Genomic DNA, 27123 nt, shown 5'->3' with positions numbered 1-27123 from the left:
TATTTATTTTGTAAAATTACATGAAAACACAACATTTATAGTTTAATATATTTCACAATTACCTTTTCCACACACACTATTATGTTTAAAAATAAATGTTTTCATTATTAAAAGTGCTTTTTCAAAAAGTTGTTTTTCATAATAATATGCTGCATTTACGAACTTGACAGCTATTTGACAAATCATGCATTTCCAAAGCACGATTTTCCCAAAGATTTGTTTCATAATAATAGAGGAAATTTCATAAATGCCAATCAACAGGCAGTGGGCGGTGCTTGGCGCCAATTGGTTTGAAGTTGAAGAGTCGACAGACATGACAGATTGATCTTTGTGTGGTGTGGTGACATCCCGGAACACCAAGGGTGCTTCTCATTTCTTATTTGTGACTGAAAATGTATTTGGACTCTATTGAATTTTCTAAAAACCTGAAATCTATGACAACTGTGGCTGTGTTTAAGGCAGTGCTTTTTTATCTTGGATCAATTCCTACCACTATATTCATTTCCAATCAATTCCCTATTTCCCCTTTCCACTTGCCAGACCCAGACAGAAAAAAGGTATCAATCTGAAAGGATTATCCAATCAGCGCCAAGCACCGCCCACTGCCCGTTGATTGGCATTTGTGAAATGTCCTCTGTTATTATGAAAAAAATCTTTGGGAAAATCGTGCTTTGAAAATGCATGTTTCGTATAAAAGGTTTCAAGTTCGTAAATGCAGCATATTATTATGATAAACAGCATTTGAAAAAGCACTTTTAATAATTAAAACCTTTATTTTTAAACATAAGAATAGTGTGTGTGGAAGAGGTTGTGAAATATATTAAACAATAAATTTGTTATCTTGTAATTTTTACAAAATAAATAGATACATTTATTTATTGAATTAATATTTAATTTAATTGTTTAATTAATTATTTAATTATTTCAGAAAAAATGGTACATTTAAATAGTTGTTTTATTGAATTCTTTATTTATTATTTCATTTCGAGTAATTTGGTCCTCCATAGTAATTTGTGTAAAAACATTTAATTATGAAAATTATTTCCACACTAGAAATAGTTCGATTTTTTTACTCTTTGTTTAGTGAACCATGTTTAGTGGTTTTATACTCTATGTATAAATGTATGCTGATTAATATTTGATGATAGACTTTCATATATTTAGATTAGAAATCTGGGCCTGAAACAATGCTGAAACATTTAACTCTCTACATAAAAGGCGTTTGAAAAATAGCTAAAATAATTAAGGCATGGTAAAAAGTTTCCAAGAGTTTTATTGTGACCTTCACAAAAACGGAAACGTTAAAATCTTTTAATTTGAATACAAATCAACCTCTGGGATGTAAAAGTGCTTGTAGTTGAAGAAACGGCCGTATATACTGTAGATCACAAGGCTTTCTACACCTTTCAAAGCTGTTACAGCTTTTTCAAAACTTATGACTCTGAGAGAGCAGATCCCCTCCCTACAAGGTATGTGTAAAGAACACCCTCAGAGAAATATGTGTAAAAGAAGGCGGAAATTTCCAAGCTTGTTATGATTAACATTGAGAGAGGGCAAGATGGTGGTCCCCCTCCTCCTGTGGAAAAGTGCAGGTTAGCGTTTAAGCTAGCATTGCAGGCCAGGAACAGAGAATACTGATGGAGACATTAGTCAGGCTGCAATTGGGGGTTTATTTTTAGAGGGTGGCATTTAAAGCCAGGACACTTGGTTCTGCCTGCCTGTTAATGACTCATCTGGGGAGAGCGAAAGAAAGAAAGAGAGAGAGAGCGCATGAGAGAGAGAGGCCGCTGCCCAGCCACCGGCAAAAGCTATGCTCTGGATCGTCACACACCAGCCTGCGGTGCTTGAACTTAAATTTATACATTTCAGATCTCTTCTGTGTAGTTTAAATGCGAACTCTGCCGAGTTTCTAGCATTTGTCAACAAGTTGTAGCTTCATGCCCTTTAAGTTTTGACATGTTTTGTTGTTGTTGTTTTTTGTCTCCAAAGTATACATTTCCAATGTTAAATCAAAACCTTGAGTCGGTTTAGAGACAGACCTGTATAATTCACTTGTTTATTGAGAGGCTAACGATGACGTGAAACCATTGACCACCTTGTTTCTATTTAAACGTGCAGCCCTGGCGAATGAATGGCTGCTTTGTGGCTTCGGTCAGTGAGATGCTTGTAAATTGTACATTTCCTCTCTGTTCCTGTGTTTATGTGGAATTTACATGACAGCTACATTAATAATGTCCCACGCTCTTGCCACCTGGTATGTGCATTTCCAAATAAATGAACCCATCTATTTCACTTCATAATTCAGACATGCTCGGCAGTCAAAAGTTTATCCGGACTTTTTTTTTTTTTGCGACCACCCAACAGCAGGTTAAATTTGTTCCCTGCCATTAATCCTGGCTGTGTCGGTGTGTGTGCATGTGTTTTTTTTTCTTATTTCTTAGCATATATGTATAGGTGTCTGTTATTGGTGTGTACGTGAGGACGTGTTGGCTCACTGACATTTGGCCTCTGCAGAATTTGTTCGACAAAAAGAAAATGCTTGCCATGATTTCAAATGGGAAAACAAGGCAGCTCTTTCTGAGGTCATGGTTGTATGTCAATAGCTCTAACAGATGCTATATAAATCTTTAATAGAATGCTCAGTTCTGTATAGACATGCACCTATGTGCATCCCAGTCCAGACGGTCTCTCTTGAGCACCGTTGTATGAAGCAACACATCTGACATTCACAGCGTTTAGTTTAAACAAAAATACAATTTTGGCATAAATTACTCTGGATGAATTTTTTTTTTTTTTTTTTTTTTTTTTTGTCCCATGTAATATAATATATAAAATATTTGAAATATATTGTGTAGTTGTTCAATAGTTGTGTGTGAGAAACAGGCTGATATTTAATTTATTCAATGAAAATGCTCATTCATAAGAGTTCACCAGAGAGGTAGGGATACCAAATTTATGAATTAATCATTTTTTTTGAGTTGGATTTTATCAGTAAGTTGGTTAGTTTAATTCACAAAATTCCTCCACTTAGAGCTCTCTGAAAGGGATTATTAGTTAACGACTTTAATTTTAGTCTTTTTCTTGCGCATCATTTTAATGTATGATTTAAGATGACTTACTGTTCAAAGGTTGAGTCGGTAAGATATTTTTAATGTTATTGAAAAGTCTTGTATGCGCAACAAGGCTGCATTCATTTGATAAAACAATTGCCACATTTTTAGAGCCTGAGCTCCGATGGTGTGAGGACCCTATTGGAATTGATGGGCCTATTATTCTTCTTCTCTAAAATGAACCACATTTTGGAGTGCCTTAACCTTAGGGCTGTGCGATATTGAAGAAAAATGTGATATGAAATGCCTTGTTAAATAATGCGATATTCGATATGCGATGCAATATTGCTTTTAGTGTGTAAAATGTATTTAAATTATATATTTTTTAAAATTTTGTTTCACATTCTTTCTGGGAAAAGAAAGCATCGCTACAACTTCTGAAAATGGCCAGCAGTGTTTTAGCAAAAATTGATGTTAAAAAAATGTAGTGTGTGCATTTGGTAGTTTGAGTGTGTAACAAGACATGAAACAGAACTGAAGGGGTCTCATGCTTTCAGAGAGGCCGCTTATGTGCACGTTTCGGTGTGTGTGTCAGACAGCAGGAGTTGTTTTTCGCAAGTTATTGCGTATAATAACTCTTTTTAACGTCAAGCAAGTCACATAAGTAACAGTAGTCATGCGCCCAGCCTATTCTCTGCTATATGCCAATCTAAAACATACACTTTTCCACAATGTTAAAGTGGCCTATTAAAATCATTCAGATATTTCGTTTCATTACGATATGCATAACACAATATGTATATTTGCAATATTTTGATAATTTCGATATATTGTGCAGCCCTACTTGACCTGCTGAAACTCATTAAACTTTGCACATGCGTCACAATCTGAGTTTTGTTATGAGTTTCAGAATTCGGTGTGGCAAAATGGCTCGATAGCACCACCTACAAAATTTCAGTGGTTTATACAAAATTTTCACCATTCGCTCTAGCAAGCATACTCGAGCAAGCACACAATGTCCAATCTGACTCAAACTTTACGTTTAATAAGTGCCCTAGCCTGAAGACACCAGCTGGTAGCAGGAAGTGTGGCAAATACAAATGACTGACGTTGTCCTCCTATTTTTATATAATGCATATTTCCCACCGTGCTCTGTTTTCCTAAAGCCCCCGGGTGGCGGTGGCATGGGTACGAGCCAAGGGCCCTTTCATCACTGCTTGCAGCTTTAATATAATTAGCTTTTTACAAGTTTTTTTTTTTTTTTAAATTTTATAATTGGCACATTAAACCATTTAGGCTCCTTCTCTAGTGGACAGTGTCATGTTTCAAATAGCAAATTATGTGCAACTTTTTAAAATTCAAATCCTTTTCTAATCTTGACAAAACACTTATTATCAAAAAGGTTTTGTGATTGAAGTGATATCATGGCAAAATTGTAATTTGTTACGGGAAAACATAAAAAAAACGATGTAATGTGGGTGTCACCCGGTGGCTATCAGTTTCAAATTCCAAATGCCAGTCAGTTTCTGGTGTGACCACCATTTGCCTTATGCAGTGCAACACATCATCCTTTGCATAGAGTTAATCAGGTTGTTGATTGTGGCCTGTGGAATGTTGATAGTCCTCTTCAAAGGCTGTGCGAAGTTGTTGGATACTGGCAGGAACTGGAACACTGTCGTATACGCCGATCCAGAGCATCCCAAACATGCTCAATGGGTGACATGTCTGGTGAGTATGTTGCCCATACAACAACTGAAATTTTTTCAGCTTTCAGGAACTGTGTACAGATCCTTGCAGCATGATATGTGGCCTTGCATTATCATGCTGCAACATGAGGCGATGGTCGTGGATAAATTACACAACAATGGGCATCAGGATCTAGTCACGGTATCTGTGTATACAGAATGCCATCAATAAAATGCTCCTGTGTTCGTTGTCCATAACATACGCCTGCCCATACCATAACCCCGACGCCACCATGTGCCACTCAATTCACAATGTTGACATCAGCAAACCGCTCACCCACACAACGGCATACACGCTGTCTGCCATCTGCCCAGTACAGTGAAAACAGGGATTCATCCGTGAAGAGAACATCTCTCCAAAGTGCCAGACGCCATCGAATGTGAGCATTTGCCCACTCAATCATTTACTACGACGAACTGCAGTCAGGTCGAGACCCCGATGAGGAAGACAAGAATGCAGATGAGCTTTCATGAGATTGTTTGTGTAGAAATTCTTTGGTTATGCAAACCAATTGTTGCACCAGCTGTCCGGGTGACTGGTCTCTAATCTTGGAGATAAAGATGCTGGATGCAGAGCTGGGCTGGTGTGGTTAACACATGGTCTGCGGTTGTGAGGCCAGTTGGATATACTGCCAAATTCTCTGAAACGCCTTTGGAGATGGCTTATGGTAGAGAAATGAACATTCAATTCATGGTCAACAGCTCTGGTGGACATTCCTGCAGTCAGCATGTAAATTGCACGCTCCCTCAAAACTTGCGATATCTGTAAAATGTGCAGTTTTATCACACAGCACAATGCCAGAGTTGCCAGCCTAAGGCACACCTGTGTATTCGGGTCCTTTCACACCTGCCTTGTTTGGTCTGGAATTTCTGACTTTTCAGTTTGGTCCGAATCAAAATTTCAGGTGTGAAACCTTCCCCGTACCACAGTACTGACCAAACAGATGAAATTTGGTCCGACGAAAAGAGGTAGTCTCGGTCCAGATCAAACTGAACAAAGGTTTGGGTCGTTTCTTGTGTAAAAACATTTTCTGTATAGTTTGGACTTTTAGACCATTTACACAAAGTTCTGGTGGTAGGATTAGTTTAAAAAAACAGGTTAAACTCATAGCACATGCAGTGATGGAGCGTGCAGCATTTTAAACAGAACCGCTTGTGTAGTCAGGTGGCGTGAAAGGTGTGCTTTGCTTGACTATTTATTTTTGAGCTTTATGTACCACACACACACACACACACAGACACAGACAGACAGAGTTCAAGTGCAACGCAAATGATCACTCCGTCACGGTTATTGTCTGCTATATTTGCTTATTTATTAAATCTAGGCAAATGGATGATGAAACATTTATTAAAATTAAGATACAATTTATACAAAGCTTTATACAAAACAAAATTTAATGAAGTGGTCAAAATCATTTCTGACCCGATGTCTTTGACATATGTTACACATCTGTGCACTTTTCATAATCAATATAGCAGATGAAATTTAAAAATAACATTGTACTTTTTAAACATAACTATGAAACAAAATACATTGTTTAATGGCTAAAAAAAAGTAGCGTAATAGTCTTCTCCTCCTTTCCTGTCGGCATCGATAAAATGTTTGCACAACGAGGACGTTCATTTGGTGAATTTGAACTAGCCTTGAGTATAGTTGGTGCAGATAGTAATGCCATAATATTAACAGTATTGGCACCGATATGCGTCTGTTCATTCATTCTTGTCAAAGTTACCCGCTGAATTGACATCACACTGACGTCAGACGCACGTCCGCTAACAAACCAATCAATGTTAAGATGTAGCCCTCATAGATGATGACGACAGGACGCAAGTGCGTCATGTTAAGTTCTTTAGTGCGCTTGCATAACTGCAATGTGAAAGCAAACCAAAACTAACTAAATGGATACAATGTATCAAAAAACACAGACTTTGGTTCGGACCTTGGTTCGGACTTTCAGGTGTGAAAACGCCCTTAATCATGCTTTCTAATCATCATCTGCCACACCTGTGAGGTGGTTGAATTATCTCTGCTAAAGAGAAGTGCTCACTTACACATTATTTAGAAATATTTGTGAAAATGTGAAATATTTGAGGTTTTTTACATCTAAAAAGTCTAAGATCTTTGAGTTCAGCTTGTGAAAAATGGGTGCAAAAACAAGTGTTGCGTTTATAATTTTATTCAATGTATATATTAAATACAGTACTTTACAGTAAACGTAAACCTTATAAATCAGACGAAGCACTTTAAAAAAATAAAAGTGTAAAAAATGTAACTTCTTAATTTGAAGTAATCTGCTGAGTGTCTTCTTTAAAAGAGATTGAGCATAGGTATATTTTCCAAAGCATTCATGAATTACAACCATTTACGTGTAATTTCAGGGCTCAACGTTAAGGACTTTTTCTAGTGACCCAGTTGTCCTACCAAAAGTTTCAATAGCCCCATCACAAAAAAGTATTAAATAAAATAAAAAAAGTGATTGTTTTAATTGGGATTCACCCATGCACTCTTAATAAATATGTTTGACACAAATTTTGATACTACAGCAAAACTACTAGCCTAGCTAAAAATGTCAAATATTAAAAATAATCCGTCAGTAGTAAAATAAGATCTAATAATCAAATTAAGACCAATAGCACAAATAAATACAATAGAACAAACAGTTGAAATAAACTACTTTTCAGGTCTTTCAGGTTGTTCTAACATTAGTTTTCACAGAATTTGTATAAATTGAATAAAGTAATCAAATTAGGGCTCCAGACTAACATTTGAGAGCAGTACGGTTTACGGATGGTGGTGCCAGCACCTGATTTGGTTGCATAATAGGGCGATTGCCCTGCAGTTACTAATGCAGGTGTTTATTGGAAATTTGACTGTAAAGCACTAATCTTGAATTGAGATTCAGATTAAAATGAACATTTATTAACAACAATAATGTGCAAAAAAAAAATTAATTGTTACATTCTTAAAAAATAAAGCTTCTTAAATGGTGATTTGGAAGGGTGTATGTTTCCATGAGGAACCTTTAATATCCAAAGAACCTTTCCATTGCACAAAAGGTTCTTTGTAGTGCACAAAAATGGTTCTTCAGAGTTTAGACTATTAAAAAAATGGTTCTTTAAAGAACCTTTTATTATTTTTCATCATCATTATTTTTTTTATTTTATTCTTTGATGAAGTGCGTGCGTGTGTGTGTGCGTGCGTGTGTTAAAGGTGCTTTTGTGACCTTTCTTAAGGTCTCATTCTTATTAACTGCAACCAGGATATTCTTTTCTATTTCCCCTTTGTTCCACTGGAAAAACAACTCTCTCATATTTTTTGAACAATCTGAAGGTCAATAAATGATGGCAGAACTGGCAGATCGCATTTGCTGTCAGTATAATTTCTCAGTTGATTAAAAATTAGATCTAACTTTCCACTAAAAATGTCACTACAATAGTCATTGAAGAATTTCTCACAGCATCTTAACGATTTGGCATAAATTTCAATGCGCACTTCACTTTAATATTCAGTGGGGTGATTACTCACAAAACAAACAGTTCATTTTAAAGTGTTTCTGCTTTTTTATGATCTCCCCTGCTTCACTCTTGAGTGTTTTCCATCCATTCCTCATGGAACTTTGGACTTACACAAAACCATGTTTACAGATAAAAAGGCTTATTTATTTGTCAGTTATCCTCTCTAGTGTAAAACACATCCTCAGCTGGGGACATATTGGCATCTATGACGAATTGTGGATTCGGTGCATCGTATCTCAGCTCTGTTGACCAGCACTCTCCCAAACCACCACTGAACGGTTCATCATAAGGTGTTCTGAAGGATCCCCATGAATCATTGAGGAGCGGGCAGCTGTGAGCTCAGACATAGACATACACACACCTCTCAGCTTGTATTATTTACAGCCCTTTCACTGTCTTATCCTTCAAACTTCTATATCTATCGCTATCTGGACACAGCCCTGACAGGGTGTTTTATATTGCCCCGTTAATGAGTATTTAAGTGCTTGTTGTTATTGTTAGTGCTGTATGATAACGTGTGTGGTGTCAGCTGTCATAAAGGCAGCGGTTCTGTGAGAAGCTGTCAGTTCTGTTTAGAATATGGCCTGCATTAGTAAAGCGCTGTATTCTTCTTTCATTAGAGGTCTTCTCTGCGAACAATGTCACTGGCAGAGCGTCTCACTTCAGCGTTTAGAGTAAGCTGTCTCATTGTTCTTGTTTAATTGTATCCAGTTCTATTGACAAAAACAATGTTATTGGAGTGGAGGTGGATATTCTGGATCTAATTAACTGCGATTGTTGTGCTTCAAAGCTCTATCTGAAAGAATTCTGAAGACTTGACCTGGTTTTGTTTAGCATCGTGCTCTCTTCCCCCTCCATCCCATTGCTTTTCTCTTTATTTTTGTTTATTCTTTTTTTATTTTTTGCACCTATATTTTGCTTCAGCTTCCTGAGACCCCAAAAAAAATCTTAAAAGGGACTTTTTCTAAATAGCTGTCTGAAAAATCAGTTGTATCACCATCCTGGATAGATACTCAGCTCTCATCTTGCTTTAATATCTCTAACCACAAGCATATGGGAGACATGTTGCCTCTGGTTTTATCAATCTGAAGTTTAAGCGCATTCTTTTCAGCTCTTGTAACATTTGTGGTGAGGCATTTCAAAGAGTGCAGTCTGACGTTCCTCACTGTGCCCCGTCTCTTCATAAGTGAACATTTGGTGCTCAGAAAAAAAGGACAAAATGTGGTCCTCGTGCTTCACTTGAATTAAATAGTTTGCTGCCCAGCCATGCCTAAGATCCATCGTTGATCCTGTGGGTTATATTTAATAGGCACTTCATGGATGCATACCATGAATGACTTTTTAAAATTAACCCTAAAAAAAGTTTAACTTGAGTGTACATCTTTTATCTTGTTTAAAGGCACAATATGTAAGATATTTGGATTAAAATATCCAAAAATCAATAGAATAATATTTTGTTGATTTGTGCTTGCATTATCCCAAATGTTTTCAAGAATGTTTAATTCCAGAGAAATAAGCTATTTTAACCAGGACATGGACCTTGTCCGTGTGTCACCTATCAATGACATCATACACGTGTTACCCTCGATTTCTGGTTTTATTTTGTCGAAACCATGGAAACAACAAAGACTATTTAATATATTGTTTTATTAGACAGATGAGCAACTGTTTGGATACATTCATCGGTAGAAAATGAATCATTGTTATGTAGCTCAACACAGGTAGTCTTTTTGTTTAAATCTTGTTTTCTTGATTTACATGTTTTGCCATGCCTAATATCGATCTAGCTTACTGCATTGTGTAACAAGTGTCTCTAAATAGCCACCAAGGAAATGCACAGAGTAGCATTATAACCTAATCTTCAACACACGCGCTGCGTTGCCCCACATATGCATGACTGGAAGAAGCAAGTTGTAGTCTGCTGCATAATAAAGGCTCCACTACTCTCAAGCCATGTGTCTCTCATTAGCAATTGCTCCAGACGGCTTTCAGCTCCACCCTGCTTCATATTACAGTAGCATTAATAAATCTTTAATACATTAGCTCATCTATGAATATGATATTTGCACGATTCTCGGTGGATTCTTTTCCACCGGCTGAGGTGAAAAAAAAAAACTACCATGATTCAGTGAAATCAAGGCATCTTCAACGCCTTTGTAGGGCCCTATAATTTCCGCGATCACTGAATCGCGGACGGAATCGCGGAATTGGCATATTAACGCGGAATCTGCATATAAACGCGGAATCTAGTGTTAACGCAGATTTCCCCGGAATTGTACATATTTGTAATGAAATTCTGTGTCTTGTGGGTGGAGAACGCATGTCTGAGGGAAGTGCAGACAGGGGGAAGCAAATCTCCGCGACACAACCTCTCCCGTCATTTCAGCTCGCCCTTCAAAACAATGAAAGTATGGCGAAGTTGGTCTCCACAGCTCTGCTTTCGGCAGCGAAAAAGTTAAGAAACTCGACGCTAACGGGGGTTTCACACTGCACACGCAGGCGGCGCAGAAGCTTTGCATATGGAGAGCGGGAGCCGCGCGCTCGTTGTGCTCAGGCAGCATTGGTCGCGCGCGCAGCTGAACCGCGGCTCGTGTATTGCACAGACAGACAAATATTGTCCATTCTGTCAGATTTTCCGGTGTTCTGCTCGACCCCTGTCATCTCGTGCTTTGATTTATAATGGGTGCATTAGGCAGCAATGCATATCTGCTGCAAAGGCGACCGTTTTCCCCTCTGTTAGTCTGTTCCAAACATGCATTTAACATGCTGTAGCCTATGGGTAGTTTACATGATAAGTAACCTTAAAGTTAAAATTAAGCATCTAGTTTTAATCATTTAAAGGGGCCTTTGAAGTTGGGGGAAAAAACTTCAAGCAGGGTTGTGTTTTCGTGTATTTTTATTTTTCACAGCTCTGGATATCATAATGGTGATTGTTAAACACACAGAACAATTCACTACATGATTTCATGGTGAAATGTGTTATTTTTTAATGTTAATTTTCAGCTTTAAATGTTTTACTTAATAGTACTGTATGTAAAAGATGATTCTTATGAATTTTTTTTTTTTTAGTTCTTTTTAATAAAAATTACTTGAAAGAAAAAGCTACTGGAGCACTTTCATTTTAACTTATATAAACTATTATAATTTATTTTACCGGAAAGTTTAAAGCTAATAACCATTAATATTTGAAGTACTTGAAGTGCAGTGTTATGTCAAATATCATATTTGTTACCTCAATAAATTTAAGGTCATTCTTATTTTTTGTTTTGTGTTCTATTATATTAACATTAAAAGCACACTCTTTTTTCACCAAAATAACAGTAAAGGGTAAAAAAAACCTGAATTGCCAAACATTTTAACAGAAAAAAAGGAATCTGCAAAAATTAAAACGGAAAAAACGGAATTTGCAAAAATTAAAACGGAAAAAACGGAATTTGGGAAAAAATAAAACGCAATTTGGGAAAAAATAAAATGGATTTTATAGGGCCCTACCTTTGTTTCGAATAAGTGACCTCTAGCGGCGCAAATGACATATTGTGCTTTTAACACATTTATTTTATCATCAACTGCTATGTCCAGCAAAGTAAACTATCAGATTGAAGGAGGATTCTCACAAAATGTATTTTCTGTATGGAAGCACGATATTGAAGAAAAATGATGTGTGTTATGTGATTACTGGGCAGTGATAACTTGTTAAATAATGCAATATGCGATACGTTAATGCTTTAAAAATGTAAAATACAACTTAAATATATACTGATATTTATTAAAACTACAAAAGTAATACCATCAAGAGTAGTTCGTAATTTTTCTCTGAGCTTAGTTTTAATCAAACAACAAAAGACAAAAAGATGGAAGAAGGTTTATTAGGCTGCTGTCACTTTAAGAGCTGCATAGATCCAATATATATTTACCACTTAAAGGGTTAGTTCACCCAATAATGAAACTGATGTCATTAGTTAATCACCCTCATGTCATTCCACACCCGTAAGACCCTTGTTCATCTTCGGATCACGAGTGAAGATATATTTGATAAAATCCGTGAGCTTTCAGTCCCTCCATTTGGAGCAACACAACTTGCACAGTTTTACAGAAAGATCCTAATTTTAGAATCCTGTTTGTAACCATGGCAATTTCAGGACTGCATTTAGGACAAAAGCTATTGCAGAATGACATTTCTTAAGTCCCTTTAAGACAAGTCATTTCACTCAGTGGCTATATTTGAAATGCCTTCTTTGGGCAGCTATTTCAGTCATGCAAGTGTTTTTCATCTTTTTGAACGGGGAAACAATAATCTCTAAAGCTGTTAACCAAGCTTACAACTAAATTTCATATTTGAAATCACCAATGAACTCTGACAACAATTTTATCATAAATGTAGTCCTATAGCACTGACTCTTCACATCCTCATCCTTTGGAAGTTTATACAAAAAGAATTTGACTTTGCAGCACAGACCTTGTAGTCTTCTTGACAAACCAACTAAAGTAGACATTGTTCGCTGGCAACAAATGAAGACTATAGGCTGGCATTAAGCTAAATTGTTACATACCTAAATAGATATGTTATGGAAGTGAGACTGGAATTACTAATGACTTGTTTCGGGAGAAAATTCTTTCTTTTGGGAGAATATTCATGGTGCACATTGATCTTTTGCATACCTTCTATATACACAAACTGCTATATTATACAACATGACTCATACAAATGCTTGATGACTGTGCTTATTAATGCTTATGTTATAATAAAATATATATTTATGTCAAATAATTAAAAAAAAATATTTTTCTATGGTCTGTGTCTGTAAAGGGGAGAATAAAACTTCAATACATTTTCCTGTTTACTGATTCCTGTTAAATGTACCATAAAATTGTCTTTCTATATATCTATATTTTACTGTATATATTTATTACTTTTAATATAACATTCTCCCTTATGTGCAACAACGCCATCTAACTTCAAACCATTTCCGTTTGTAGATTCACACCACCTCCCACTGTTCTTGCTCGCTTTGTCACCACTCTACATCCACCCAATTTACATTTCTGAAATAAAAGGCTTCTCACGATTGATTGTGTTTTCCACAATCTGACTGGAGTGCTGCTTTGATGTTGTTGGTGGAGTACCTAGACACAAGGCTGTGTGTAGAGTAATGTTTGCCTGTGGCCATTGATGAACAGTCCCTGGCTCTCCCCACAGGCTCACTGTTTGTTTGTGTGAATTGCCTATGTAGCCACATCAGCTGCTTCCAGTCAAGCTACTATACAGTAAATAAACCAGCCGTCAATATTGAGCATCGGTGCTGTTGCTTCTTGCTGTGAGGTAGACTGCTTTTTTCCTTTACCTGGGTAGTAAGCAGTTCTCAATAGTGCTTTTTTCAATCAATAATACTCATGTGTATGTTCCTTGTTTCTTTTATTATTCTTATTGTGAGTTTCCTCAATGTGTGTGTGTGTGTGTGTGTGTGTATGTATGTTCCAGTTTGTTAGGTTTTTCTCTGAGGGAAGAGTTTGTGTGTGTGTGTGTGTGTGTGTGTGTGTGTGTGTGTGTGTGTGTGTGTGTGTGTGTTTGTGTGTGTTTGTGTGTGTGTGTGTGTGTGTGTGTATGTGTGTGTGTGTGTGTGTGCTCTCTGTGACCCTACACTGAAGTGCTGTGGCTGATCTCCCATCCACAGGTCTGATCTTGACCCATTTCAGACCATAACTAAGATGTGTTCTCCAGTGGAGCACTGGGCACATAGTGCAAGAAGGGTTTTTTTTCATGCAAGTATTTGTGTGTTAAGTCAAATGCGTTTGTGTGTGCGTATGCTCGTGGTTTGACTTGCTTAGCTCAGTCCCACGCACTGTGGTCAGAATGGTTAGTATTTTTTTTTCTTCTGTAGGCCGAGGAAGTGTGTATATTGTTCCCACGCTATGCAGAGTTCAGGGTCCCGTGCTCCAGACAGGGGGCGCTCGCGGCCTCTCCTTTCAGCTCTGACCCAGGCAGCACGGGAATGTTGGAAAAACGCTTTATGATACCAAGATGTTTGTAAACGAACAGCATGGATAAGTAAACTTCAGTGAACTGTGTTTGCCATGTGAAACCGAAATCTTTATTTGGTTGTATTCTGTCGAGTACTTAACATTTTAGAGTTTTTTTCTATTTTTTAAAGCCTTAAAAGCTTAGTTCAATCCAAACCTGAACATTCTTTATTCCATGAAACACAAAATCTGATGTTCAACAGAATGTCAATTTCTCTACAATAAAAGTGGATTGTGATTTTTATAATGGCAAGATCCATTTAACAAAAATTTATATTAAAACCATAGTAAAACAGTTACACTAAAATAAATCTTCCCACCAGCATAAAAAAAAGTTGTCAGCCACCACCAGTATTTGGTCATCAAAAGAGAGAACAGAGCCTCAGCTTTAAACAATACTTTCCCCTCTTTTTATTATAGCTTAATTCATTATTTTTATCAACACTTGAATGTGGGTATGGTTCATAAAAAAGCAACATTTTAAGCAAAACACTGAGAATATGGCATTTTTGTCAAATACTACATCCGGATCGGATTCAGAATGAAGATCAAAACACCAAGGTTGCAAAGTCCTATAGTTCGTCCTCGGTCGACGTTTGGTTTAGTTACATTAAGCAGTTTTGATTTATATGCGATTTAATGTTGATGATCATGTTATTTTATATGTGCTAACATATCATTTGTTTCTGCTTCTTTTCACCTGTGTTTTCAAGTTGCAAATAATCTGAATTCGTATGACCACTATTAAAAATGCTTTGTTTTTGGAGCTTGGCATTATAAATCACCATCCACTTGGAATTTATAACTTGGACTTGGTCTCACATCATCTTGGCATTTAAAGAGTTTAAAAAAACGGAATAGCATGAAGGTGATTTTTAAATGATAATTTTAATTTTTAGGTGAGCAGCCCCTTTAAGAGGCATCTCTTACAGGCACACATAAGGAAGACACACGTGATTATGCTCTCAGGAGGTGTCACTCCACTGTTTACAAAAGCTTCAAAAGGCTGAAGACGAGCCGGAGTGAGAAGCCGGTGCATTTGTTGTCGGGCAGCATCTTGAAGAGCCTCAACATGCCAGCCATATCCAGCCTGAGCCTTTTGTTGCCAAGCGTGCAGAGCTCCTGTTGCTAAAGGAAGTACTTAAATGTGTAGTTATGTGAGATCCCTCCTCACTGAAGCCGGCCCCCCGCTGTTTCTTCCTGCTCCTTGGCTGAATATGAAGTGTTGCTTGATGGGCTTTTCCCCTCTGACAGTGTCACAAGAGGAGTGACAGATCCGTGGGAGAGCTGACCCACCTCCCAGAGGAAGTGCTGGGAGCCAGGGGTGGCCCATTCAGTGCCCGAAGGTCACTCTCTTCTAATGGAACATGATAAGCTTTTCACGAGGCACTGTGCAGTGCTGCTTTTGTGCACCCATGTCTCAGGGCTCGGTACATCAGTGCCATCATCGCCTTGCTCTAGTTCATGGGAACATAAATTGTTATTGAGAGCCACACCTAGTTAAAATTACCTTCTATGGCTTTCTTTCTTGTCTGGTATGTGTGAAAACAACAACTAGACCTTGTTAATGACAGTGTATCTAGTCAGATAAAGTTACTTTATTTATTTTTGCTTTTTGATGTACAGATTATAGATGGCCAACAGAAATTAAAATCTATTGTTTTGTAAATGCATGGTGTTGGTGCATTAGATCAAGTACCTGTCAGGAACGTGTCTGGGAACCACTACTGTAGACTTGAAAGTTAAAGGGTTAGTTCACCCAAAAAATTGAAGAAAAAAAAAGTAATCAGTTACTCACCCTCATGTTGTTCTATACCCTTAAGACTTTTTTTTTGACACAACTGCCGGTACCACTTGAAGAGTTAAACCAATTGATTGGTTTTGCAGGTTAGTCTGAAATCCATACACAGTTTTGTCTGGGTTGTGTCTGTTGCTGGAGCAGCTGAGAAGGGTCCACTGTCATTATACAGGCCTCCAGAGGTGAAATAAACTCCTTGTGGAGTTTGATTTGACACGTAAGACTACACACTGCACAGAGCAGGACACCTTAGGGTTAGTTCACCCAAAATTGAAATTGATGTCATTAATGACTTACCCTAATGTAGTTCCACACCCGTAAGACCTCCGTTCATCTTCGGAACACAGTTTAAGATATTTTATATTTAGTCCGAGAGCGTTTGCAAGTGTATGCACACTATACTGTCCATGTCCAGAAAGATAATAAAAACACAATCAAAGTAGTCCATATGTGACTTCAGTTAGTTCATTAGAATCTCTTGAAGCATGGAGAATACATTTTGGTCAAAAAATAACAAAAACCATGACTTTATTCAGCATTGTCTTCTCTTCCGGTTTTGTTTTCAATCCTCAAATAAAGATTCAAACGGTTGTGAATCAGTCTATTGATTCATGATTCAGATCGCCAATGTCACTTGATTTCAGCAGTTTGACACTTGATCCAAATAATGAATCAATACACTGATTCACAACCGTTTGTGTCATTAATGACATTTTATTTTTGGGTGAACTAAGCCTTTAAAAAAGACAATGAAAATGGTATGTTGCGCTGTGTTTTCATATCATTATAAAGTAATTAATTTGTTGACTTGATGCTGCATTAGTGGAGAATACCAGAAACCAGAACACCTTAACAACTGCATAGCAATGCTCTGGCAACCACCCACAAAACCATCATCTTATCGCAGACAAGAACCACTCACGTTTCAGGAAGTGCTTGTTATTAGCGTGTACAAAACTTTTTTTTAACAAACATTTATTTTCTTTGGCTTGTCACGTTCTTATTATTGTTACTGTGATTTATTGATTTATTATTCTTTTTTTTTTTACTCCCCAGTATCTCTAACTAGAATTTATTTTTTGGATTTTACGTTTCTAGTCAAGTATATGCCATGTCAGCTGGCTCTTGAATCCTGGATAAGTATTCTTCATACCGGTAGTTTATTATTGTCATTACATGGACATGTGAGTTTATTTGTGTGCATATCTGTATGCATGTAAGGTTTGTATGTTAGCAGATATCGGTCTCAGACATCAGTGTTGTATGGAGAAGAGCTTGGTGTGTGTGGTTTTCATGCTTGTGTTTGGACTGCAGAAGCCACGGGAGGTCACGTCCCTCAGTGACTCAGTGTATTTGCATGCTGGTAAAATCTGTTGCACACACAGGTTTGAGGTGGAAGCTTTACTGTGTAAAAATGTCCAGACATGGGGCAGGTTGTTTGTGGCCTTTGTTTAGGTCTTTTGTTTGTGTGTGCGCATGTCTCTACACGCTGAGAGATGCGTGCAGAAGTACAGTACAAGCACACTTTCTCAGAAGGCTCACTGCCCTGCGGCACAAGTCTTCAAGTCCTCCATTTCCTGTTTACAGTGTCTGAGGTTTCCTGTTCTCAATGCATCTCCACTGGGTGATCGTGCGATTGTACTCTGGACAAGGCCTGTGTTAAAAATAAAACACCCATGTTTCAGTCTTTCAAAAATCTATCAAAAATCTCCTTAATGTCAATTTAATTTAATTCTGTGTACATGCATAAAGATTTTTTCTTATCTTATGTAAGCTTTTTTCTCTCTCTTTTGTACTTTAGGTTTGAAGAGATAGTCAAGAAATTCAAGGTTGAATATCACGCTGGAGGTGCCACTCAGAACTCTGTAAAAGTCGCACAGGTTGGTGCTCAAAGCCTCAGCCAGTATTTAATGCATGCAATGCTAACAACGACAAGGTCATGAATTCCCACGAAATGCATGAACAGATAAAATGTACAGCTTGAATGTACTGTTGTTAAATTGGTTAAAAAACATCTGCCACATGCATAAATGTAATACATCATGCACTGCTCCCACAGGTGGACAAGTGGTTTTGTACATCCTCTGTGGTTTAAAGTGCTCATCTAGTGTGTCAGTAAACCACAAATATATATAAAAATAATACTAACATATTTAGAGCATTTCTCAGCAAAGTCATAATAATAATATTGCATAAGATATAATCCAAAACATCTTTTTAGCTATCGGCATTGAACTTCCATGGTAGATTTTGATGTTAACATTTTGTTTCTTAATTAGTTTGGAGTGCTATATGCAAATTCATTGTTTATTTATTAAATACTATTTATTTATTTTCACCTTTTTTAATCAAAGGCCACTTTGTTAACTACATGTTTTCACGCTCACATTTGAAACGGTTAAGATTTCTTTGGTTCTGCAGGGACTGTAAATCCGACTAAATAAACACAGGCCTATAATAGAAAATTATGAAACATGTTTGATATGGGTAATTTTTGTCTCTTCTGGTGGAGTTTTACCTTGAGCTCTGGTTAATTTCTGGCTTTTGTGCCCATACACAAGTAAGTACCATAAAACCATCTTATTTTAGTGAAGGTCAGGAAAAGATTTTTACACAACAATTATTTCACAGCTTAACTTTTGAAAACTTGCTGCATGCAGTGTATTTATTTATTTATTTATTTATATTTTCTAGTTTTGCAGGTTTATATTTGTCACATCAGACACAGCAAGATTTAATGTTTGATGCATCTCCCTGATTTATACTCCAACAGAAACTGATATCTTAAGATCTTTTCAGCCCTTCACTTTTGCTGCCTTAGTTTGTAGCCATTCTTAGGTTAGAGTTCTTCCAGAAAGTCTAAATATTGTTTATCCCTTTTTTTCGAGCTCATTCTTTGCATTCCCAAGACATGATGCTTCAAATCTGAGTGGGATATTTTATTTGTGTGATGTTGTTTAGGGTAACAACAGAAATAATCTGTAGTCCCTGATGGTCCTGTTGGGTGCTGTCACAGCAGAGACTGAGATCTGCTCAAATTGCCTTTGTTGCCCTCAGGGCCCAACTAGACTGAGTTTGATTCCTCCAGCACATGTCCAGTACCACTGTATACTTTTGCAGGTGGCTGCAGACATCAACACTTTTAAGACCTCAGATACAGGAGTTATTTAGATATATATCATCTAAATGGACACATGGAATTTTCTGATGATCTCCAGATGATGCACAGCATCCAAATCCACAGATGCATTAGGCTGCAGAGGCTTTCACACGCAGTGCATCTATCACCATGAAATACAGACCTCGGTGTGTGATGAGGTAAGACCATGGATAATCATTTGGGAATCTGCCAGTGCAAGCAAATGTGATTTCATTACTTTAGTGTCTGACTCCTTGTGTTGTCGGGCACATTTGTTATGACCCGAATGCAGCCCGAAAGGACTTACAGAAATGATTCTTCATTTAAGTCTTTCTTTTTCTGCTGTGTTCCAACATTTATTTTGCTTAACAGGATTTGCTGTAAACGTCCTTGCGAGGATGTCTGCCCTATCTTCCAGCTCTTCACCTGCTGTTGCAGATAACAGAGTCAGGGCGGTTAAAGTTGTGCCCATTTTAAGCGACGGTAGTTATGAAGGCTCCCAGTGATATGTGGGTTGTTAAGCAGCGGTTTGATCAGACAGCTCTTCAAAGCTGGCTCACGTAAGAAGGGAAGCTTGATGCGGAACCAGGCCTCTGAGATTAACACATGGCAGCACCTGGAACGCCAGGAGCAACGCAACCTGTGTCGGTGTCGCTGAAAACTAGAGCTTTCAAACGCAATGACATGGGCTGCCTTGTGCGGGTACATCAAAGCGCCCATGTGTAGATGAGGTGCTCCAATCGGAGGCTGTTCTCAGCCTCGGGCACTGCTTGGCAGACGTGGGAGGGAGCATGTTCCGCTCCCAATACCTGACCAAGATAGGTAGACCATTTACACAAGAACAACCAGTCATGGAGAGGCAGAGCTATCGTGCTCCCTCTGCAGTACCTTTTCTCTCTTCTCCCTTGCTCTTCCTGAGACCATGAAATCAAACCGATCACCATTTTTGACTACTTATCGGTTCTCATTTCTCATCCTTTCAGTTGTACACGCCAGAAAAAAAAACATACACAGCAAAAACACATTCCCTGCTGCATCTTTCTTAAAGGTTCAGTCACTCATTGTTCACTTATAAATTTACCTGTACTTTCTTTCATGTATGACTTACTTTCTTCTGTGGAAAACAAAAGCTGGAACATTGGCTGTGTCAAACTTCAAAATGCCAAAAGTAATTGTGTGGCTCTACTCATTGGAAATATTATAATCCAGCCTAGATCTCTCTCATAACAGTTGATAAGACAAGTAGAGATGTCGAATTTGTTGACAAATATTTATGAATAATTTAGATTGTTTCAGTAAGTCGGTTGATTCAGTTCTCAAGATCATTCTGAATGATTAATTTCACAAAACAGAATGATCCGGTACAACTACATTTAATCTGTTTGTCACACAAAGCTATCAAATAGGAATGAAACATGAAATGGTGTTTTATGATGCTTTTACATTTTATTCGAAAGCTCATTGCAATTGCATGGAAAAGAGCATCAAGCACATTCCTCAGAATTTCTCTTTTTGTGTTGCACAGAAGGTGGCCATATGGGTTTGGAACAGCATAAAGGGGAATAAATGATGACAGAATATTTATTTTGTGTGAACTATTCCTTTAAGGCGTTTCACTTTGTTACTACATACATTCCTCATCCTTCTATAAAGCCTAGGACGTCAATATAAATCTATTAATGGTTCAGCTCTAAGCCTCCCCGGATGGTTCTTTTGATGTGTCTGAATTGGTAAATTTGTGCAGGAGACATATAGTCTTAGTCTGACAGGCACCACTCTGCCCCACAGGATTTTCACAGATGAAGACTCTCACCTGCAGAAAGTAACGATCTTCCATTCTCTTTATAAAGCACTGCAAAGAGAACGAACCAGCACTGCTCTACAGCCCCAGACATCAAAGCCGGGGCAGAGAATCACACTCTGCTCCACTGTATATACAATGTTCCCCAAGCATTCTTCTGCACTGTGATCCAAGACTCGGCTCCATTACATGTGCACCCCTGGTGTGGCCCCTTGAGCAACAGAGAGTTTGAGAGGGGAATAGGCTGACACTTACCAACAGAGAGAGCAGTTGTTAGGTGCTGCCTCCATTGGGAGGTTAAATTACTCCTCTAGTGCTTGGTAGGCCTACAGCTTTGAACAATTCCCACTTTTATCCACATGCATATTGTTGCAGGAAGATATTAAGAGTCTTAATGAGGCTGATTGTCAAAAAGAGTATCGTCTAAAAGAGTATTGTAGTTGTTTTTTCAGCCATATACAATGGAAGTCCATGGTCACCAAAACTGTGGTTACTAGCATTCTTCAAAATATCTTCTTTTCTGTTCCATAGAAGAAAGTTATAGAAGTTTGGAATTACATGAGAGTAAGTTAACAGCAGAATTTTCATTTTTGGGTGAACAAAAGCAAGCAGAAGGATATCTTTTGCTTCTGCAAACTTTTTTCCCTCAACTTCTGTTATTTTTTTCCATTTGTCGCTGGCCCATGGTGCCTTCACAGACTCTGTTTCAAAGTGGTGAGGGGGCCCAACCTTGGACTCAAACCGGACTCTTTTATTGGAAACACATGTGCACTCTGTAGTTGGAACTCCTCTGTGAAGAAAATCACTTAGCTCTCTTCAGCACACAAAGGCCTTTCCCAGTTCATATTTTTTGCATGGAAACTTAAATTGGGGAAAAGCTGGTGCCTAGAACCAGACATCAGACTAGAAGACGAAACGTTCCATGACCTCATGTTTGACTTGACTTACTACTTTGCTTTCCTTTGAAAAAAGTCTCTCGCGTCCATCTGACCTTTCTCGATAAAGAGTTAATATATTTTTTGTCTTTCATGGAAGAGCTAGTCTCAGTGGAAAGGGGAGGAAAATGGCAAATGTTACACGTGTATCAAACTTGGCAGAGGGAAACGTTTGGACGAAAGGAAATTTCAGTTGAAAAGAAAGGAAAGTTTGAAAGCTCTGAAGGCTCATGAGATTAACAAGACACATACCAGGGAACACTAAACTCTCCATGGTGAATGGGTGCAACATCTGTGTCCGATATTCAAAACGGAGAGAATGGAAATAGAACGACGTCTCAATACCTCACTGTATGAGATTTAAGGATTTAGATGTGCGTGTGTGAAATCCTCTTCACTGTTCTGGGTTTCTGCAGAGGGAATGTTTAATTTACTTTGAGCACAGAGAGGTTGTCTGATTAATGATTTTGAAGATGTGCAGTGCAGTGAGAAGCTGAAAACCGCCCTATCATTAAGAATGCTCCTCCATTTCTCAACAGAAGTTTAATTGAATGTTAACATCCAAAAGCACCAACTTCTCGGACAACTGTGCTGCCAAGAACATTTTATTTCCTTCCCGAGTTGATGAAGGGTCACAGCCAATTAGGCGCTCTGAAAAGAAAAGAGTAACAGACTCACCTTTGCATTCCTGGAGAGCAGCGGACTGGCATCCATTTCCGTATTGTGCAGGAAGCGATGTTTCTCTTGTGAGGCCAGATGAGGTTACACCCAAATGCTGATGGTGAGCTTTAGCAGGATTCTTGTGAAATCACACCTTTCCTCTTCCTTTCACCAAATATGAAGGGGCGGAAACTCTAGACCGTACCGTTGTTGACTACCCTGTCTGATTGGAGCACGTGCTGTGTCTTGGCTAATATTTTCATTTGTGCCTCATGGGGAGTTGGAGAGCAGAGTAGATCATAACAGCTCTAATCTTTGGTTTGATCAGTCCACTGGCCTCCCAGCAGGGACTCCCAATTCTCTTCAGGCGCTCTCGTTTATCAGAGTGCTCTTGTCTTATCTCAAGACCTCATAGTCTAAAAGGGTAGGTGATACACTGTTTCCCACACTGGTCTCAATCATGGGCTTTATTTATGTGACCTATGAATCTATTCAGCATGGTTTCACTTAAGGGAAAAAATTCACCGTCTTGCGCTCACTACAGGCAATGGACATGCATGCGAAATAGGCGAGGGTCATAAAGGTCAGCTAGTCAATTAGTGACATGCTACGTTATCTAGATTTGCTAGACATGCTACGTTATCTAACGAGTCAGGGACTCGTGATTTCATTTCTGTTTGTCATATAGTTGTAAAATTAGTTTAATATAGTAATGATGTTGTTGGTACTATTTACAGCTAATAGATAAATAAATGACAGCACTTGGGCACCAAATTGTATATTAGAATGATTTCTGAAGGATCATGTGACACAGACGACTGGAATAACTTCATTTTTGTAGTAATATACATTTTACTGTATTTTTTTTATATCACTATTTATATTATATTATTTAATGTTACTGTTTTACTGTTTTATTTTTATTACTCAAATGTGTGACAACATTCGTTAAAAAATAAAAACAACCTCAAACTTTTTGATTTTATATATATATATATATATATATATATATATATATATATATATATATATATATATATATATATATATATATATATATATATAAACACACATATGTGTAAAAGTATATATCTGTGTGTGTGTGTGTGTGTGTGTGTGTAATTATAATGTGTAAGTTTAACTTCCCATAAACTTCCCATCCTGTTGCGCTTCACCTTTTTCCCCCAAATAAACAACCAAAATAAATACACATTTTGCTTTAGTGTTTACCTTTTTGTGTGCCAATGGTGGCGTGTGTGCCCAAGGTTACCGACCTCTGATTTAGTGGTTCAGGACGACACTTGTCATGCCCTTGGAATTGGACCACATTGTGACAGTGTTCCATTTACTGACACTGGTTCTGCATTCTCTGCCCTGTGTAATTGTATGACATTTATGTTACACAATATAGCATGGTGTTGTTACAAAGGCAGCAGAGATGAGTCAAGCCTGGGGACATTGTGGAAAGGTCAAAGTGAGTGGCACATGCATAGACGCCACGTGTATTTATAGATGCAGGCGTTCAGATGTGACAAATGGTGATGAACACAGAACTCTTAGATCCTTCCAGCACTTAGTGTTACGTGACATAGTGAAGGTGACGCTTCCCCCGCATTATGAATAATGATTAACTGCAGGCAACCGCCAAGAAGGGCTTGGTGGGGAGAGATATAAATAGACTCTGTCTTTTGTTCATTCGCTTGCTATCACACTAAAGAAGAGGCTCAGTAGGAGGAAGCAATGAGGCATGTGGGATATGGCAGAAAAAGGACCTTTTCTCACTGTTAGTAACAAAGCCATACTGTGCGTGAGCATTTGCATGTACACACACACCCACAGAGGCACGTTCAGAATATGGTTGACCTTTCATAAACACATGGCCTTGGTATCAATAAAAAACCATACGTTTAGTTTGTGTGTGAAATATAGCATTGAGAATCTGCCTTGCTAATGCTTTGCAGAGCAATGGCTATTGTTAATCAATGTTTATAATCTAAAGTTATATGAAGATCTCACTTAGCATTAAATGGACGAATGCTTGTGGTTTATGGTTTACTGCAGTGTCCTGCCATGTTGGCAAAAAAGACTAAATGCTGCTTAAAAATGTTGAAGTTATGCGATAGACCACATTTATGTTCAACTTTAACTATTTTTTTTGTTGTTGTTGGCATTATACTGGAAATCATTTAGGTTTGTATCATTTAAAAATCTAATTGTTTATTTGTAAAAATGGTGTGTGTATGTACTGTAATTCCTCAAATAAAAACTGAGGCATTTATCTGAAATGCAGAAGGTTACAGGCTTTTATTTGAAGCAATTGAATAGTAGCACATTTAAATGAACGAGTTGATAGTTAACAACACAACGACATTTGAAGCAGTTTTACTCACCGCCTGCTTCCAACATACGATCGTGAACCTTAATCGCTGGAACGGCTCCATCTTTCAGCATTAGATGAGCTACAAATCTGGAGTTAAACTGATATCTTGTTTATAAACCATCGTCACGTGGGAAACAAACAAAAACACCTGCACAACTCTGTTGCCTCTCTGGAAAAACAAACGCCATCCACTGTCCCATTAACGCTGGGTTCTTTGGGAAGCTGTGTAGGGTTGTATTACCCTGACATCCAAAAACACACTACTTAGGTGACATTGTTTATTTCGTGAAGTCCCGTGACTGCACGCAGCAGCAGGCTTCCCTAAGGCGTTTGCGCTCTCTCTCTCTCTTTCTCGCCTGCTTGACCTTCCGGGAAGATCCCGTACAAGTACATTTCACCGTATCTGACGTCAGATAGACCCATACTCAAAAAAAACTTTCCGAAACTTATGAGAAATGTTCAACTTTTTGTGAAACTTTGTCCATGTTTAGGTTTGGAATCCAAGTCTTTAACAGTGTAAAAGTTCAGTATGCATTGTAGTGATGCAGAAGTAGTGATGCATTTTGTGAGCGCTTTTTTTTTTTTTTCAAGCTGAATATTTTAAATTAATTGCTTCAAATAATTTCAATTAAATATTTTCAATTAACTGATCCATCTCCATGATCTTTTGCAACGCTTTAGAAACTACCTGGAAAGAAGCAGAGAATAGCAACTTACATTTTTGTTTGTATCTCGCATAAATCTGTCATTGGCACAATGGTTTGGAATATAATGTAATGTTTAAAAAAAAATATTTGTAAAGGACCAGCTGCTTTAATACTGCCTAATTTCCTATCTTTGTGTTCCATGTATCATAATACAGATTTGGAACAACATGAAGGTGGTTAACCAATGACAGAAATATTTATTTTTGGATAAACTTTCCCTTTAAGAACCTCCCGGTGTACACGTATCACTGGTTGGAAATTTCACTGATAGACTACCGTAAATATAAATAATAGGTTGTTAGAGTTGAAGTGCCTGGAGCTTAAAAAAAAGACCTTTGTAGTGTTTAAATGACAGATTTATTAGCAAAATCCAATAGGCTTTGATTTAAAACCAGATCCTGTTTTTCTTCAACATGAGCTTCTCAGGAATCAGTCCATGGATTTAGTCAATGGCTTTACTGGTGGTGTGGTTGTAATTCTCACCGCTCCCTGAATTAAATTGACTGCAGCTTTCTCAGGTCTTAATTAAAGCACTCATTCATTCGGTACTAAAACCGTGCGGTTCCTTGTGTGGTTACACAATCAGCTCCATATCATGTGCCTACATATAAAATCAATGTTTTTACTAAACCACCGATAATATGTGGGATACAGTTCACAAGCTGTGGGCTGTATGGATTTCCATATTGCTTAATTTACTCTTACAGAGCACCATAAGCTGGCGGGGGTTTAACGGTGTGGATAGTGCCTCGTAAGTAAGCTTGTTGATTAATGTTATATACTCCAGGGAGACATCAGAAATTCATTTGAGGCACGAAACTCTTTCACAATTTAGATCGAATGAGACATAGACATAAACTGTGTGTTTAGGGGCCTGAGGGTGAAATACAAACCTCTTTTCTCATTCGCAAACAAACGCACTTTAAATCCATGCACTTTGTGGCCGCTTTTATTTTAGGCTGCATTAGACATTTTGCTTGCTAATTTGCTAAAGATCTCTTTGAGGACAAAGCTTGCAGAGAGCACAGCCTGGTCCTGTCTGTGCTTTAGCACCGGCCTATCCTGGAGGATAAGGCGCTTTGTAGCCGTCCGCTCAATATTCATGACACGGCACCTTGCTTAACACTGGGCCCCCAGTCCGTCTCATAACTGGAGCACTAACAAAGCTGTTCATTTGGCATCATCACCGGCTTCTGATATAGAACAGACAGAGCTCTCGCTTAGTGTTTCTCCCTCAGCAAATCCTATTATCAGTGTTGTTTTTCCTTTCTTCCTAACTTAGGACATGGTCCAGGAAATTAGTCACTTCCTTCCAGTTTATTTGTCTCTAATGGAGCACAACACCAGTGTCTTTTTTGTATTGTTTCGAAAGGA

General features: G+C 37.9%; 1 protein-coding gene across 2 annotated transcripts in view; it reads left to right on the top strand.

Annotated features, from left to right (window-relative positions):
• The window catches only part of adka (adenosine kinase a), a 169200-nt gene that overhangs the window by 25442 nt on the left and 116635 nt on the right, over window positions 1–27123 (top strand). For both annotated transcript variants that reach the window (XM_067420883.1, XM_067420884.1), the window contains exon 4: window positions 17929–18007. In XM_067420883.1, coding sequence (XP_067276984.1) covers window positions 17929–18007 — 79 coding nt within the window. The remainder of the gene's footprint in view (window positions 1–17928; window positions 18008–27123) is intronic.

Source organism: Pseudorasbora parva, chromosome 17 (assembly GCF_024679245.1).
Source record: "Pseudorasbora parva isolate DD20220531a chromosome 17, ASM2467924v1, whole genome shotgun sequence".
NCBI lineage: Eukaryota > Metazoa > Chordata > Actinopteri > Cypriniformes > Gobionidae > Pseudorasbora > Pseudorasbora parva.
The sequence above is the reverse complement of the archived record's forward strand: the minus strand, read 5'-3'. Positions and strand labels throughout refer to the sequence as shown.